Source organism: Maniola jurtina, chromosome 13 (genome assembly GCF_905333055.1).
Source record: "Maniola jurtina chromosome 13, ilManJurt1.1, whole genome shotgun sequence".
Taxonomy (NCBI): Eukaryota; Metazoa; Arthropoda; class Insecta; order Lepidoptera; family Nymphalidae; genus Maniola; species Maniola jurtina.
The window spans coordinates 8,288,748-8,307,782 of record NC_060041.1 but is presented as its reverse complement, the minus strand read 5'-3'; the positions used below and the strand labels follow the sequence as shown (position 1 = coordinate 8,307,782).

Here is a 19,035-nt window from a genome sequence, read left to right as displayed (position 1 = left end):
CAACAGTGGATAAAAGCAGAGTGGATTGATCAGAGCTGTGCTTATAAACCTGAATCCATATCAGAGTCACCGTGTCTTCAAAATATTCAAAAGAAATATAATTATGTACTGCCTGGTTATACATTTTAAAATAATGTTCTATTACAATTTATTAAAATTTAAAGTAGATCACACTAATATTATAAAGCCGAAAGTTTGTATGTGTGTGTGTGTGTGTGTGTGTGTGTGTGTGTGTGTATGTTTGTTACTCCTTCACGCAAAAACTACTGGACGGATTTGGCTGAAATTTGGAATGGAGATAGATAATATCCAGGATTAGCACATAGGCTACTTTTTATCCCGGAAAATCAAAGAGTTCCCACGGGATTTCAAAAAACTTAAATCCACGCGGACGAAGTCGCGGGCATCATCTAGTTTTAGATAAAGTGATTGTTTCAATGAAATAATAAATAGAGAAACTGTCGATCCAAAGTGTTTCTTTAACAATAAATAAATCAGAGATGAGAAATTCAATGAAACATCAATAAAAATTATTGCTTTTTTAATCTTTATTACCGAATTTTAATAATAAATACATTAAAACATTGTTAAGTTTATTTATTAGGAAAGTTTCTTTATACGGGTAGATATAAATGAAATAAAGAAATATATCTATATTTTTATGTAATGAAACATACTCAGTTACTCAAGCACAGACCATAAAATCTTATAATGAAACTAGCTGATGCCCGCGACTTCGTTCGCGTGGATGTAGTTTTTTAAAAATCCCGTGGGAACTCTTTAATTTTCCGGGATAAAAAGTAGCCTATGTGCTAATCCAGAGTATAATCTATCTTCATTCTAAATTTCAGCCCAATCCGTCCAGTAGTTTTTGCGTGAAGGAGTAACAAACATACACACACACACATACACACACACACACACACACACACACACACATACAAACTTTCGCCTTTATAATATTAGTGTGATAAATGCATAGAGCAAACCAATCACGCAAGTTTTAAATTAAAACGGTCTGCCGTCGAATTTGTTTCACTCATTGAAATGTTAGAGATCACTGATTCACTAGAACACAAACCTGTAGAGTTTAATTAAACACCTATGGTGCTACCGGGAAACAAAAACAAAATTAGGTTTATAAATCTTTTCCAAATAAAGGACGCAATAAAAGCCAAACATATTTGGTTCCCGCCGACTTATTTGGTTTGAACCAATCAACAAGTGGACATGCCAAATATGGATTGGTCTTTAGATGTAAACATTGTGAAGACCGAAATATTGTATGTATTTCGTGTGTATGATGGATTTTAGATTCCCAGGTTTTTAGGTTTTCTTGACAGACACGACGGACGGACGGACAGATAGACAGACAACAAAGTGATCCTATAAGGGTTCCGTTTCCTTTTGAGGTACGGAACCCTAAGCTGAACAAGGGCAGTGGAACCACGAGCTTGTTCGGAAATCGTGCTAGTTGCTGAACAATCCTTGTCGTGAAGAATTAGAGTTTAAGTGTAGGTACTTGGAATTTACGAAACAGCAGTCTGTCTGCGTAATTTGGAAGGTTACGGAAACAGTGGTAAATGTTGCAACTTAACAATCAATTACGTATATTGTATTATATCTTCCAGGTACTTAACCAGTTTCCGTTTCGCTTCGACAGACCTGTTTTTATGGAGCAGAAGGTAATTGAGGGGTGATGACCTATTAAAAGTGGCTGCAGAGTGGGAATGAGAGCTGGACGCTGGCGTTCACCTACTCTGCAGCTTACCGTCTGGGTGCAATCGTGTATCGGTGCAACGTCGGTATGTCTTAGTTGCATCCGACACATAGGATCCTGAGACGCATCATTCATGACGTGGACTGTACCGTTGGGTTTTAGTGGGTATTAGGCCAGAGCTAGTGAGTCCCAGATATACTTTATGCAGAGGCCTAAATAAACTAATAAGGTAGGTAAAGTTAGAGATACAACCATTTTTAAAGAATTTTAAAGGTAATTTAGAGGATTAGAACCCCCAAGATCAAAATTATGTAAACCTGTTGCCATTTGTTGGCCCAAAAGATAAGGTACTTATTTACTCTTTACAGAGGAGATTTGGCAGATTTTTCTACAGAGACAATATGGACAGTTTCTAAAATTTGTCCCCCATAGGTACTGTGAAATAAAATTAAGTCGATTTAAATAGCCGTGGTTGGCCGTGGTCACATCCGAGGGTGCTTCCTGCTTATCAAAAAAATCTAATTGGCAGAGATTTCCGCTTACTGTTATAAAGCAAATGGTGGACAATGGTAGGTAATTACTGGATGTAGTTACGCAGGGTAATAGCTGTGTGGAAATGGTGACGGGAAAGGAGCAAGGACACATAGAAGATACGTACGAGAAACGTATGTTTTTATGTACACAAACAGCTTTGGTATGTAGGGTGCAGCTTATTTCTGATAGCTTATTGTGACAGCTTATTTCTGACTGTTCCGTCGTGTTAAAATAGTAAGGTCTTTTTCTTACTTAATTGACTTATATAGGTATGTATCCATTTGCCTAAACCACTAATTAATAAAAAGCTTGGAAAGACAAAACGCGCTGCGTAAACGATGTGCGAGGAAGCAGCACGGCAGAGCATAACACTGAACTTTTGTACAATTTAAAAATAAGATGGTGAGGTTTCGCCATAACGTGTCCGTCAACGGCAACACTTTGGTTTGTATTGGTTGAAGATAGCTTCTGGGGTGTGCGTAGTTATGATTGGCATAGTCAAACTTGGTCTTAACAGAGCTCTCTCCGTCACTTACTCCATACAATCGTAGTTCCCATTTCATTTGAATATTAAGCAACCAAAGTCCATGAAATTTTGCAGACATAGTCTAGAAACTAATATCTGTGTCTGTGGTGTTTTAGATTTTTCTAAAAATATGTAGTTTTAAAATTACAGGGGCTCAAAGATTTGTATTTTTCTTTAAAAAAAGGCCCAACTTTGTGCTCGTTTTTCTAGACAACGAAGCAATTTAATGAAATTTGGAAAAACTACAGACCTAGAAAATTTAATGAATATTATGTAGTAAAAAAATTATCGTTATATATTTTATATTGTTATAATTATGTGGGAACTACGAAAACCAGAAATTACACCCAGAAATCTTGAAAATTTCGTGCTGTCTCGATTTGTGCAAGCGGGGTGGTGAAGTGCGGGGGACGACACGTGAAACTGACAGAAACGGACAGTCTAAACACACGGGCCACATTTAGACTGCACCCGACTCCAAACTTGTCGATAGGTCTAACTAAATACATTTCAACTTGCGTTAGACGTATGCGTTACCTACTCAGACGTTGCCTGTAGATAAAAATATGTCTCATGTTTGCTGGCAATAGCGTATGCATCAAACCCTGCAAGTTGCAACTCTCTTGCAACCTATTCCTCACGCAATACGCACAGCTTTAATATTATAATTTTTGACAATGTATACTATATGTAATGCCATATCACAGGTCACTCTCTGATTTATTGCTAACAATTTACTTCCAAATGCAAAGAAATCTAAGTGTGTTGAATTCACACTGCCCAATACCAGGACCTTAAATGACATAAATTCATTGATAAATAATCATATGTTGAAAATAAAGGAGAACCCCGTGTTTCTCGGTATAATGTTAGATGCAAAGCTTCTATGGAACACCCACATATCAACACTTGATGGTAAACTCAGCTCTGCTGCTTACACTGTTAGAAAAATTCGACAGGTACTGACGTGGAAACTGCAAAAATTGTATATTTTGCCTATTTTCACTGTATTATGTCTTACGGACTCTTGCTATGAGATAAAGCGGTAGATATTGAGAAAAAAATGTATTACAGAAAAGGACAGGACGTGCAATTTATAATTTAAAACCGCGCGCTGCCATACAATAAAAATATAAGGAAATAAGTACCTTATCTATTATCTTATAGTAGCTTCTAAATATATTTACAACTAGCTAATGCCCGCAGCTTCGCTCGCGTGGATTTAGGTTTTTAAAAATCCCGATCCTTTCATTTCCCAGAACAAAAGTTGCCTCTCCGTAATAGCCCGTCCCCGGGATGCAACTTGTTTCTGTATCACGTAAGAATATTTAAACGGATTATCCTTTTCAAATCCCGAGGGATCACCAGGATTTAGGAATGCAATTTCTTACAGCATCAGGGTTGAGGTCAACGACAAAGTGTTTACTTGGTATAGATACCTTCAATATCAATTAATAATCGACACTTTTTAAATCCCATTAGCTTTAGTAGTCAGGTCCCTGCAACATCAGGATTGAGGAGTTGGAATCCAAATTTTTTATTGAACAATGTCGCAAACTTTCTTTATCGATTAAAAAAACTACCCAAAATTACGCAGTTAGGTTACCTGCCAAATTTCATGGTTTTGAGTCAACGGGAAGTACCCTAGAGGTTTTCTTGACACACACGACAGACAGAGAGATAGACAACAAAGTGATCCTATAAGAGTTCCGTTTTTCATTTTGAGGTACGAAACCCTAGAAAACGTAGGAACGGCATTCCGAACCAGTGGTAAATTTTTCTGACCATCCAAAAACACTTTGAAGTTTACCTAAAAGTTTACAGGAATAAAAATTTATCATTGTATTCCATTCCATTTCATTCTATTCCATTCTGTTCAAAGATAAATAGATAATAAAAATATTTGTCACCGAAACAATAATTTACGATACATCGACCAATATCAATTTTACTGATGACAATCTGACTATTACCAAAGTGAACGACTACTATAATATCTATTATATACGACTAACATAATATGTATTATAAATTGTGTGCCGTTTGCATTCTCACTAGGTTCTCATTAAGTTTGTTTTATTTGGTTAAACTTTCTGGCATTTATATTGTTATGACGTTTAATTGGCAAACAGTCTGTTTATTGGCTGAAACTCAAAAATTCAGCCAATCACAACAAAGAAAATATTGTAATAATGATTGATGCAGCTTTCTGTAATTGAAAACAAAATATTTGACATTAACTTGAATGTGACAGTGTTTTCCGAATAGGGTTGCCAGAGGCCCCGTATTTTACTGGTTACCAAGTATGTCAGGATAGAGAAACCGGTAATTATGAAAATAAAATACGGGGCAAATAAAACTAAATATTTTTAGGGTTCCGTAACTCAAAAGCAAAAAGAACTCTTATAGGATCACTTCGTTGTCTATCAGTCTGTCTGTCTTTCCGTCTGTCCGTCTGTCCATGTGTCCTTCTATCCGTCTGTCATGTGTTCATGAACAAATATTAGTATTTTCAATTTTCAAAGTAAGATAACTACATATATCAAGTGGGTTATCATATGAAAGGGCTTTACCTGTTCATTCTAAAACAGATTTTTATTTATTTTTATGCATATTTTTTTTAATGCATAACAGTTTTTGATTTCTCGTGTAAAATGTCGAAAAAAATACCCGAATCGGAACCCTCAGTGCGTGAGTCTGACTCGCACTTGGCTGGCGAAACCGAACACTGACGTTATGTCCAGTAGAAAGAATATTTTCCTTTTGCGGCAATGCGTAGCCGAAACCCACTCGATATTGATCATGGTCGTAGCCAAGGCGGCGGGGCTTGGTTTGAGGATGTTAGCCTTTTTTTATACAAGTTAGCCCGTGACTTTAATCTTTTCTAGTGGTAAGTGATGATGCAGTCTAATTTCTTGGCCGTTAGGGCCATACTAACCATATAACTAGCCATGACCGAAGCCTCCCACCAGACCAGAAATTTAGAAATGGCGACTGCGCCTGGGAAGCCGTCAAAAACCTAAGCCTAAAATAATACTTACACTATTTCTTGCATTTGCTTACCAATTTTTTTTTGGAAATATATCAAACATTTCGCGCTCACTTCACTCGCGCTTTGAATTTGTATTACTTGGTGTAAGCCCCGCAATTTCGTTTGCATGAATTTAGAGTTTTAAAAATTCCGTGGGGGATTTTCCGGGCTAAAAAGTTTATGTCTGGGATGCAAGTTACCTCTGAATAGTAAGTACCAAAATTTTGGTAAAGAAGATGGGCCGTGAAAGGGTAACAAATAGATAGGCAAATAGATATACTGTCGTATTTGTAATATTAGTATGGATAGGGAGCTTTAAAAATAAAATCTTGCTATGGCTAAACTCGTTTCCCTTTCACTTTAATTCTTTCTGTAATTGAACCAAAAACACTTACGCTCACTGCGCTCGCGCTTTTTTATTGTTGTATTTTATCTCACTGTCAAATTGAAAGGCGAAATTCCACTAACCAGGTAATTAGCCCATAAAGTTGAGCGAATGTTATTTTCCTCATGACAGGATTCAGTTCCGGCCCTGATAAAACCTCTCCCGAAATCGATTCCTGGCTACGGCCATAGTATTGATACTGTGAAGGTGGAATTACAAGTTAAATGTAAATTTAAGTTAAAATGCAAAGATTGTATGCATGAAATGTATAACATTTTGCTTTACAAAACTAGAGTTTTTAAAAGCTATTTAAATAAATAAATCTTTTATTTAAAATCACATTGCAAACACAGTTCACCAATCAAGACACGGCAACATACAGAGAAAAAATACAAAACTTACAAATAAACTGAAATATCTAAATAGGCTTTCCATGCATTTCAGAGAGAACCACCGCCTATTTCTTCAAATACTTCAAATTTTTAAATTTCTTCAAATCTAAACCCCGTATTTTTGATGGTGGTAGCCTGTAAATCAAAAAGAGGCAGGTGGCAACCCTACTTGCCACATGACATTACAGAATGAAAAATTGTTTTCATTACTCGGTAAGCCTACTGCCATAGTGTGACAGAAAGTGTGACGGTAGTTGTGACCTCTGATTGGTCGACTCTCTTTCACTATTTGCTAAAATTGATGATTGCAACAACAATTTTTTCTTTTTTGTAATCAAAAACAGAACACGGACGTCATACAGGTTGACTAATTGCAATCATTTCTGACCGGCTAACATTGTTCCGCTAGTGGCTCAAACTCACTGTCGCAGCAAGAACATGGTAAATTCAGCCAATCACAGCAATTAGAATTGGTTATCACAAATGCACCGATCTAGGAACCGAGAATACACGAACCAGGGCAGATAGAGATGAGAACAATAATATCATACGTAGGAAATCGACGGGGGATCGTTGACAATGATCCTCTTAAAAGTTCAGTTGCATGAACCGCCATTTTTACCACTACATCGCGATCTGTTTCCAGCTGTACGACGATGTAAGATTCCTTTTCACTCAGTATTGACATACTAGGCTTATGTTTACCAAGGTAGGATATACGGGATAAAACCCGACGCGACGGGCGAAGTTCCAAACAAACAACTTCTAGAAGGCGCTGGATAAGTCACGCGTTTTGTCTGCCCAAACCTTTAGCTACGGGGCGGGCGGTGACCTTCAGGCTTTCAGGGTTAGCGAGCACTTCAATAGGTACCTACACTTCAGGGAAACTGGTGTTTGTTGTGGCTCTGACGTCATGGCGACCAATGTATTATGAATAAACGCCCACGGGCCGTGCCCTTAAAATGATATTGGACGTTAATTTTTATATTTTTATGGTGAAACTAGTCGTATAAGAATATTATCATAATGCTTTTAATGTATATTTATGGAGCTATTTTGTGTGGCAAAATTAACCACATAATCTATAATTTGTGTCCAAACTAAAGATCATGACCGATAGGATTTGCGACGAGCAGAGAGGACGTCGAAGGCAGGCGTGGAACAACCTTTAGAAGTCTAGAGGTTCGTAGAATATATGGTAACCATTAAGGGTCTACGCCGTAGACTGCTGCGATTTTCGGTCTAGAATCCAGAAATAGTTATAAGCTAGACGCCATATTATCACACTAATATTATAAAGCCGAAAGTTTGTATGTGTGTGTGTGTGTGTGTGTGTGTGTGTGTGTGTGTATGTGTGTATGTTTGTTACTCCTTCACGCAAAAACTACTAGATGGATTTAGCTGAAATTTGGAATGGAGATAGATAATATCCTGGATTAGCACATAGGCTTCTTTTTATCCCGGAAAATCAAAGAGTTCCCACGGGATTTAGACACACCAAAATCCACGCGGGCGAAGTCGCGAGCATCGGCTAGTTATGGTATATCAATGATATTACGATACGATATGTAATACGATAGTACCACTAGATTTTTTTCGATAAAAGGTAGCCATTGACTGCGATCACGCCTGGTGCTAATTAATGTAGGCAGTTTAATATGGTAGTGACCTAACTTAAATTTCAACATGGGGTTATTCAAGGGGCGGATCAACAAATTCCTGAAAAGCCGGCAACGCATTAGCGGTTCCTCTGGTGCTGTAAATGTTCGTAAGGTTTAACATAAGGTCGCCTGCTGGTTTGCTCGCTATTTATATAAAAATATCATAGCTATGTAATGCAAGTAGGTAGTTAGTAGACTACAGAGAAACATTTATAAGGCTTGGTAGGTGCTAGGTAGACATTAAAACCGTCGCGTCCGTCGCAAAGGTCTGATGCGAAATCGAGAAGCCAATTAATTTCCATTATGTACTTTTTAGGAAGCCAATTAGACGATAAGCGTCATTTTACTGCGTAGTTTGAACATAGATATAGGTAGGTACGGGCTACTATTTTCTTTATAAAACTAGTAAGGCAAACTTAGTACCTATTTAAATCCAAAATTGCTGAACGAATTTCAATCTACTCTTAATGCTTTAAATACTCCTTACTCTTATACTTTAATGACTCCAATATCATAAAAAATAACCCTAAGGTCCCATAACCCTTAGCTACCTATGTATACAAATTTTCGAAAAATGCGATTAAAGTATAAAATAATTAGTGGAAATCCTGCTTAAGAGGATTAGCAAGGATTTAAGAAGTGTTTAAGTTTTAAGGTTTCGGTTAAGACCGATTCAACATGACGGTAGGCTTTTAGTGAACGTAAAATTAGGCGACGAGATTGCTACAAAGTGCTTTTAATTAGATTATTGTTTCTTCATTGAAAATATTATTGTTTCTTCATTAAAAATGTGTTGATGCCCACGAATTTGGTCTCTTAGATTAGTTTTTAAAAATCCCATGGCAACTAATTCTTTGATTTTCTGCGATAAACAGTTGCATTATGACTTCCTCTTTTCTAATCCGAACCGCTAGGATATGGAACGCAATTCGGGCATCAATTTTCCCTTCCACCTATATTATGGGTACCTTCAAGTCAAGAGTGAATAGGCAACTTCTAGGCAAGCGCGCTCCATCTTAGGCTGCATCATCACTTGCTAGCAGGTCTGATTGCAGTCAAGCGCTAGTCTATAAAATTTAAAAAAAAACTCTCCAGGTTGTTTACGTCTCAACAACGCACCGTTGCAACGTGATTTATAGACAACAAACCAATAAACAAACACACTCGCATGTGGGTAGGTACCTAATGATTAAAAGACCGTGAGGCAAGCACCCCTTGCTGATTGTAAAACATATCTTAGGATTCATGATCGCAATCGTTCGTTCTTTTGGCACTTGGCCAGCGTGATAAACTATGGCCAAACCCTTCTCATTCTGAGCACAGACCCATACTTTAGTACTTATTGAGTCGGTGCGATGATGAGAGCAGCTATATGGTGACTGCTGCACATTGTACCTACCATACAGATTTATCTCATTGTCCTATTAATTCTGAGAGGAGGCCCGTTCTCAGTAGTGAGCCGGCGATGAGTTGAGCATGACGATGACGATGAACGTAATATTATGTTTTCATGTCTATGATACAGGTAATGTCTCAATGTCCTAAAGTCAACTAAGGAATTAGTCTAACTATAATTTTTATTATGTAAACATTAAGTTATTTCTAAACACACATTAAGAATAATTAAATTAAATTAAAAACTAAAATTTAAATTACTAAAACAAGGAATTAGTTAAATACTGGGAAAATACTACATCGATAGAAATGTTTACATCGACAACAGTCGCGGGAATCATTCAACTAAATCGAATTACCCGCTGTCAGTGCTACTACGTACAACCCTGACTTAGTTCGCAATGTCCAATGCTACACCGCCACCGAATCAACGCGAATCCACCAACAATACCGTGGTAAGGTCAACTATAAAGGCTCAGACAGACATAGAGCGTGGCCGCAGCAAGAATGACAGAACGCATGTAAAGGTGTACCACATTTTTTATTCCATTATAATTTAGCCATTGACTATGATTTCACATGATAGTCTGAATATGTTGCAGCAACAACCCTCAATAAAAATCGGTACCCTAGGCTCCTAAATGAATCTGAAAGGCCGTTATAGCAAGGCCGGTCCTAGAGGAAAGGATTCTTATACAGCTTTATCTGGGTACAAGTCCATAGCAGACTGCATCAGGCGACGCGGACGCCGACATTTTGCCGCAACTCTACTGGTTTCTATGTACTTCTATGAAATACCTTCTGTGGCTAGGGACACGCTTGGAAGGTGTTTTAAGGAAATACATAGAAATAATAAAAAAGTGGTGTTGCTGCTGCTGCTGCCCTCATTCAGCTACGGATACAAGATAGTAGGTATACCTTTACGTGGTCTTGAATAAAGTCGGTATTATGAATCAATACTAATATTATGAATGCGAAAGAGTGTCTGTCTGCCTGTCTGTCTGCTAGGTTTTCACGGCCCAGTTTAACCGATTTTGCTAAAGGTACAGCGTTAGCTTACGTCTTGGGGAAGGCACAGGCTACTTTTTATCTCGCAAAATCAAAGAGATCCCACAGGATTCTTAGGTTCCCATCCGTTTAACCGATTTATATGAAAATTGGTACAGAGGTAGCTTGCATACCGGAAACTGAGGTAGGCAACTTTTTATCCCGAAAAATCAAAGAGTTCCCACAGGATTTTTAAAAACCTAAATCCATGTGGATGAAGTCTTGGGCAATCATCTAGTATCTCATAATAGTATGTGCCTACGAGGAATGTGAGGTAAAGTTTTATATTGTTTTAAGCTTACCTGCTTAACCGAGTTATCCCTTGTGCCGATCTTAGCTGTAAGCTCCTTGATGTCATTTTGAAGCTCCAGCATTCGGGCCTCATACTCTCCTTGAGTCGTGTCCAATCGCCGCCGCAGCAGATGCTTCTCCTGCTCCAACTCCTGATGAAAGAAAGGGACAGAGTTAATTTTAATTCTATTGTTTGTTCTTTTTATGTTGGTGTGACTTTTTAGTTAGATTAGCTATTCTTGGTGCAAATTCATAAAAAACAGGTAGGTAGATATTACTCAATCGCTATAAAAGTAATATGAGTCATGTAAACATTAATAGCTTCTAGTCATAAACCAAATAATGTACAATAGGTACCTACTTAATAAACTTTAAGCACAGACTGCACAGAGTAAGCACAGTGTCCCTTAGGTCATCGACGTAGGAAATAATAATTTTTAATTTCAGATAATAATCATTTTATAAAACGTAGGGTCTGTTTCTAATATTTTTAATTAATTTTACTCTAAAAATGTGATAAATAAAAGACCTAGATAAATCGATTTCGAAATCGATGATTACGAAGGTACCTATGTAGGTATTCGATACTTAATCATACTTTCGGAAATGATCGACAGTATGATTAAGTATCCACAAATACCACAAAATAACCAATAGATAAATATGCAGTTCAATCAATCAATCAATCAATTTATTTATTTGCTGATACAGGTTTTACAGGTGTAATTATAGAATTAGTCCAGCTGTATCCCTATCGTGAAATACTACTACTCTACTAATACTTATCGTACTGTCCTAATCGTGAAATACCCTATAGGTTTTTTTAAAACACATGGCAGACGGAGAGACGGCTAGACAGATAGACAGCAAAGTGATTCTATAAGGGTTCCTTTTTTCCTTGTAAGGTACGGAACCCTAAAACACTGAACACAAAGAGCACAATTAAGCGTAGAAGAAAACTATTCCGTGAGTACATTTATTATTTGTTCAACCTGTGTAAATTGCAACCAGACAATGCAAACTTTGCTGAAAGAACAATAATTTTGTATGTTATTGTGCGTCACAAAGTTTGAACACTTACGTACCTACGATGCAGTTAATTGTAATTCAGTAGATTTTTTTAGACTACCGCTTGACTGCAATCAGACCTGGCAAGTGATAATGCAGCCTAGAAGATGCCTATTTACTCTTGATTTGGAAGTAGTACTCATATTAAAATTGGAGGAGAAAACTGATGCTAAAAGAGGACATATCCTAGTGGTTCGAATTAAAAACGAGGAGGCAAGGCGCTTCGTATGTACGTGTCCGTAGAATTTCGATTATAATAAAACTAGAACTGATTGCTGTACATTAAACATAATATTTTATTTTTAGTTGGAGGAAGCATTGTTATCGATAGTACAGAACTCCAAAACAGTATTTTATTATACTAAAAAACTTCTTCCTTCTTCTTTCGAGACAAGGAATGAAAGTTTCTGTCAACGTTACTCTATTTATTATGAAAAATCCTTTAGATCTGAATCATTTTTAACCCCCGACCCAAAAAGAGGGGTGTTATAAGTTTGACGTGTGTATCTGTGTATCTGTGTGTCTGTGTATCTGTGTATCTGTCTGTGGCACTGTAGCACCTAAACTAATGAACCGATTTTAATTTTTTTTTTTTTTTTGTTTGAAAGGTGGCTTGGCTTGATCGAGAGTGTTCTTAGCTATAATCCAAGAAAATCGGTTCAGCCGTTTGAAAGTTATCAGCTCTTTTCTAGTTACTGTAACCTTCACTTGTTGGGGGTGTTATAAATTTTTAATTTACACTTGTTAATAGTCCTTTTTTTAGCGTATTTGCGATTGTAACTCGAAAATAAAAGAAGCAAACAGTACCTATCAGTTTATTAGTCGTGTATTTTTTGGTTAGGTACATAACTAATTTGTTTTAACGCTGTTCACCAATTATGTTAGACTAAAAGACCAGTAGTAATTATAACTTGATGATCTTTATGAAAGATAATCTCTAGAAAAATTCACTTTTATCAAAAAAACTAATTTATGGCCGACGAAAACATCTAGTAATCAACGCAATTTCTTTGTGTGACTTATCACTGTCAAGATCTCCCCATGAAGAAAGTTTTCGACTTGACATTAAAAACCATTGTGATGGTGGAAATAAGGACGTGATTGTTGAAGACACCACAATTTTAGACAACTCCAACCTTTATTACAGAGTAATAAGAGCTACAGAGAATTAGCTTGATGTACTTTACTCTACCGACCTAGATGCTCATGCAGATGAAGGTATGTGAACACTTGAACCATAAAGTCATCTGATAAGTGGAACATTTTCACAATTCTTGTGATCGAACAATGCTAGAGTCAAGCTTCCGATGTTAAACGCAATTCTTTTGTTTAATGTAAGATATCGCTTAATTCAATTGTAGCTCATTTTATGAACTGATAATAATGGTAAGGTAAGTGGATAGTGAGATCCCAAAACACGAGAATTGGAGAGGTGAAAGTTTCATCAGCAAGAATCATTATGAAGCTTTAAAATAATCGAAAGAAAGAATAAATTGAATAATTATTTATGAGCTATAAGAAAACAATGTGTAAGTCAACGATCTGTTATGTAGCCATAGATTTACGAATGTACGCGAAAATTCGTCAAGTCTATGGATGTAGCATTTATTCTTTCAAATCAGATTTTTCGAAGAAGACGATATTCTATGGTGTGAACTGTGAAGTAAGAGAAGCAAACTCTACGTACTAAATACGGTGATAGTTCTTATAAATATGTACACTATATGAATACAGTATGTAAGTATACATACTGGTTTAATGGTGGTAAGTGATTTCATAAAGTGGTGATAATAAAAAAAAGAATACCCGGCTGAGTTTGTTGTGGGCTCTTGTCAGACTTGGGCGCGTTTGGAACTTAGCTAGCTTTAGTTTTAAGTTTACTTTATTAATTATCACCACTATAATATCATATTTCAAACTTGCTTTCAAATCTAACAAACAAAAGGTGTATGTACACCTTTGTCCGATTTGTTAGATTTTTGAGTAAATGATTTTGACTTTTGACTTTTTGACTTTTGGTTTATTTTGATTGATTTTGATTTTAGTGTGTTAAGGCATAGTTTCTGGAGACAACCATGTGACTTGTGTACAAATACAATATCGCAAGGACAAGTAGAAGTCTGAGTCATGACTCACGAGATATCCAGGTCATCGTTGCAAAATGTAAAATCGCTACAAATTCACAGGTGCAACTTCCTGACAAGCCCTTAAGTGTTGATTCATTAATAGTAGAATAGGGCATTTGAAAAGTGTATTGAGTGGTACGAAGCCTTGGCACACTTCAATCGGCAACAAGTGTTTATCTGATGTGGAAAACATTGGCAGTTTGTATGGTGACGATTTTTAATTAACCTTATGATGAAATAATATTTGGAAGTTCAATCGTACCTCTTGATCATAGAAAAGACGTTAATATGGATGACGATAATTCAAAATTTTTGTGAGTAGTTTTATTTACACGAGTAACTACTTAGCTCTAACAAGAGCGTCTCGTATACTTATCACTTACTACATATCTATCTCATGAGAGATATCGATTCCTATTGATATACGACATAAGAGAAAAATCTCAAATAATAATATTGAAGGAAGTATATCACTGAAGTTTTAAAACACCGACGATATTTATAAAACATTCCCACTGAAACTCGTATAAGTAACTGAAAAACAGAAGACTGGCCGAATCGTAACTTAGGATGCTATAATACATAGTATCAGTCGGTGTGTACGTACATAGACAGAATCAATTTAACCAATTATCGTGATGTATAATTTTATTATTGGCTAATTTATTTGTAATCTTTTGCGAACCGGAAAAAATCAATCATTAACATACAAAACTGGTAGAGGCCTATTTAAACCTCGTTTATGTAAAAGAGTAGGTTCTAGACTAGATGAAGTTCGTTTTCATTCCATTCCAGGGGCCGTCTTTGGAAGAAAGTTGTATCTGACGAAACGCTTCGAGAAAAAGTACGTTGTGCCCGTCCGCCGTTTGGATCGTCTTGGTGGGGGCACTGCCGTGCCCCCTGATAAAAACATAATGAAAATCCACGTTTGTTTGTGTATTCACTTTAAATCCTAACCAGATGATGCCTGCTTATTTATTTTGTCAGATTGGATTTAGGTTTTTAAAAATCTCGTGGGATTCTTTGATTTTTCGGGACCAAAAGTAGTCCTTACTCGGGGTTGCGAGTTGCGACCTTTCTCAAAAGTTGAAGGGATCGGCCATTGAAAGCTAGCAGACAGACATATAGATAGACTATAATATATTAATATGGGGTTTACTTAAATACTTCATACCATCGCTTTTTAGTTTTAGAATTTATTCTAGAGTAAATAAATCCAGATAAAGACACTGGTTCTAATAGACATTATTAATCGTAAATAGGTAAATGATATTGTGTTGAAAGGTTGGAAAAAATCCATAATTTATATCCAATCATGTATACCGGCTAAATGTTTACATTTCCTTTTGTTACCAATTTAGGCTTTAGGTAAGTAGTTACACAGTTTACAGTACTCTGTGGTAATTGTATAGTTATTATAATATTCACAAATATGTTTGAAATGTCCGTTAAAATAGATAAAGTTAATGCAATGAAAGGATTAATGTTAAGGACATCAAGGTTACCTAGTATAACATAGTAGAAGAGACGATCGTAAATCCGAATAGCACAAGTTGTATTTAAATTTTGATTCTATTGACCCGCCCGCCCTAGCTTCGTTGGGGTGAAATATCTGAAAATCCGTGCTTAGGCGGTGTGCTAGGTATATTATAAAGAAAACATACATGCACAAGTTTCTAGATCTAGTACCTTGAGTTGTACCTATATATCTACTCGTATGTGTGTTTGTATGTCTCTTTAAAAAAACATTTATTATTTCAATGAATACATCCAAAAATTAGGTTGAGTCACTGATGCCTAAAATAAGTTATATACCTGTGTTATATCCGTCCCTTTACCTGTTAGCTTTTTATGGCCCATGTGTTTAACCGATTTTAATGAAAGATAATATAGACATAGCTTGTGTCCCGGAGACGAATATAGGCTACTTTTTATACCGAAAAATCAAAGATTTTCCATGGACGAATTCAATGTGATGATCATCAGATTTTGATACGTTATCTCTTGACCTACAAAATACAATCACATAGGTATAGGCACTGAAATTGTCGTACGTTCACTCATTACTAGTTGCTCACACTGGAGGCATGTGACCTAGTTGCATCAACGAAAATATTTAACAAGAACATTCTCTTGACTTCTATCGTATTCATTAATATTAATTTTAACCTTATATTTGACAAGATTTCACAACAACTTTGACCCTTTGGACTAAAAGCCTGTGAGGGTCAAACCTTTGTTATTTCATAAAAGCTGAAAGTTTCTATATGCCATGCCCCTCAATCATTCTCAAAAGTGTATGAAGTCTGCCAATCCGCATTTGGCCACCGTGGTAGACTATGGCCAAACCCTTTTCGTTCTGAAGGGAGACCTGTGCTTAGTAGTGCGCTGGCAATGGGTTGATGATGACTGGTTCCGTACTAGGTGGTCGGAAAGAGGTAAGCTATATGCATTTCATTGATGAAATGCAATTATAGGTATGTTGCGCGTCGCGTCGTGACGAATATTAATTCATAGATTAAAATGCACACGCACGCGCAGCAGCGGTTGCGTATGCGTCTACTGACACAGGCATGGATTGCCATTGCTGTAATTCCTGTGGGTAAGCCCCACAGGAATTCATGCACCCACTATCATAATGATTCCAGTATTCATAATCGACCACATCGCACAAAGTATTAATTTTTGTCACCTTATCTATTAAATGGGTATTGACTATTGAGTACTTAGATACCCTAAGTTGGAGAGCTAAGGACTGTACAGTATACTAAAGTGATATACTGTAGAAGACAAACTGCTGTATTCACAATCATTACTATGAGGTCTCACAGTGCGCGCAAACGCATAGTGTAAGTTCCACCAATAAGATTATTGTAAATTGACATGATACAGTAATCTGATTTGTGGAACCGACACTGTGCGTTCGAGCACACTATGAGACCTCATAGTAACGTTTGTGAATACGGGTGTAAAAGGTCATCAGCGTATTTACTGTATTATTACACTATACAGCTTCCTTTTCTTCTCATTTTGCACGGCCATAATATTATTGGTGCGTACCGCTTATTAATTGAAACCCATATCATTGCTTCTAAGATTTTAGATGAGGGGCTGGCGATTAATGGTTGGTTAATTGGACGAAATTAATTTTTACATGAGGAGCAAAAAACCGAATGAAAGCTGTTGAGACTTTACTGTTACCACTTTACTTTGTAATTTGTACCGTTTTGATCAAAATTGACAATTTTGGACATAATTTAAGCACAGTTATATGTCGTTTTGCTTGGAAATGAGTTCATCTTTGTATTTAGTGATCGAAATCATGAACATTTGGGTCAATTGTAGCACAGTTCAAAGCTGTGTTGCTTCTAAAAGAGTCCAAATTTGTACCTATTCAGTGAGCCAAAAAAATCTGGATTAAAAAAAACAAAAGTATTTTGATCAGAAGTGTACCTAATCACGCCGTTATGTTTCCAACGCCTCATTATATATGCAATGCGACATTTACGATTATCATTTGGTGATAAGAGTATCAGGTCTTCTTGACTGATAAATAATTTAAGCTATGTACTTAATGCACTAGAAAATAATGTAACTTCAGCTATTCGAGTCCAACTCTGTGCGTATCACGCATCGCATATAAATTCGGTCTGTTTGAACAGTGATTCGCTTTCACTCACTTCGCTATGCACGTGTGTTATAATATAGCTATTCACATTGCAAATAAAACAGGAGGATAATATTATTATGGAAGAGTGTATATTTCCTGGCGGGACTTTGAATACAAGAGATATCCCAAGTGACAGCAGTATTGGGCATTGCATGAACTGTGCAAAACGCTAACGTGAATCGAAATTCAGAGTTATCAAAAAATACTTTATTGATGGACGGGACATGACGGTCTTAGAAGTTCGGAGTACGAATGGATCTCTGACCGTTTCCGAAGGCTTCATTGTACTTTGTCTTAATCAAGCATCTTCATCAGAAGGCTGTAAAGATTTAATATTGATGATCAATAAACGAATGATTTCTTTGGTTCTGTATTATTCCACAACAAGCGTTACTTTTATGAACAGATAGAGTGCACTGTCTCACCAGTCCAAAGATACTCTATGAAATACGACAATATTCTTTCGTGTGATGTACTGATGTTATTTAGTAGGTAACTTTTATATTTAGCAGTTGCCTTTGGCTATTCATTGCGGACGTATGTTAATGTAACCTTTTCGACAATAATATCCATGATGCACGCTATGACATCATTTTGAATTGGCCTTGGGCGTTAATATAAAAGAATATTCAATTTAATTCACGATTTTGAATCTTTTTGTATCGAGATTAAGCGCAGGTTCGACTTGGCGATTGCTGAAGGCGTCGTGGCCGTCGTGTGGATACAAAAAAATCATCAATACTTTCTAAGTGGCCATGAACCTCTTGAATAATAAGCACTATATTTGGTCTATCAGGAAGGAGATACATGTCGAAGCCACGTCTTCACTACTCGCCACTTCTTTAAGTAGACCTCGCCTATCAATACGGTAAGTCGTGGTATAACCTACAATCCATATTAATATTAAGTAGGTATAAATGCGAAAGTGTGTCTGTTACCTTTTCAATGCATCCGCTCACCCAATTTTGTCGAAATCTGGTACATAGCTATCTCTGTATTTAACTGTACTTCTTAGATTCTGGAGACGGGCATAGGGTAAAAGGCATAAAATTTAAAAAAGTAAGTATTTTTTCCCGGAAAATCAAAATTCACTAGATTTTCAGAAAACCTAATTCCACGCGGACGATGTCGCGGATATTATATTCTAGTTACAAAATATAGAAAGGCTTATAACGGAAAAAAGTGCCGA

General features: G+C 36.5%; 1 protein-coding gene across 2 annotated transcripts in view; it reads right to left on the bottom strand.

Annotated features, from left to right (window-relative positions):
• Positions 1 to 19,035, bottom strand: part of LOC123871281 (bicaudal D-related protein homolog) — an 83,763-nt gene that overhangs the window by 20,268 nt on the left and 44,460 nt on the right. For both annotated transcript variants that reach the window (XR_006797245.1, XM_045914996.1), the window contains exon 2: positions 10,994 to 11,134. Coding sequence is in view for 1 of the 2 variants with exons in the window: in XM_045914996.1 (XP_045770952.1) it covers positions 10,994 to 11,134 (141 nt within the window). In the remaining variant the exon portion in view is untranslated. The remainder of the gene's footprint in view (positions 1 to 10,993; positions 11,135 to 19,035) is intronic.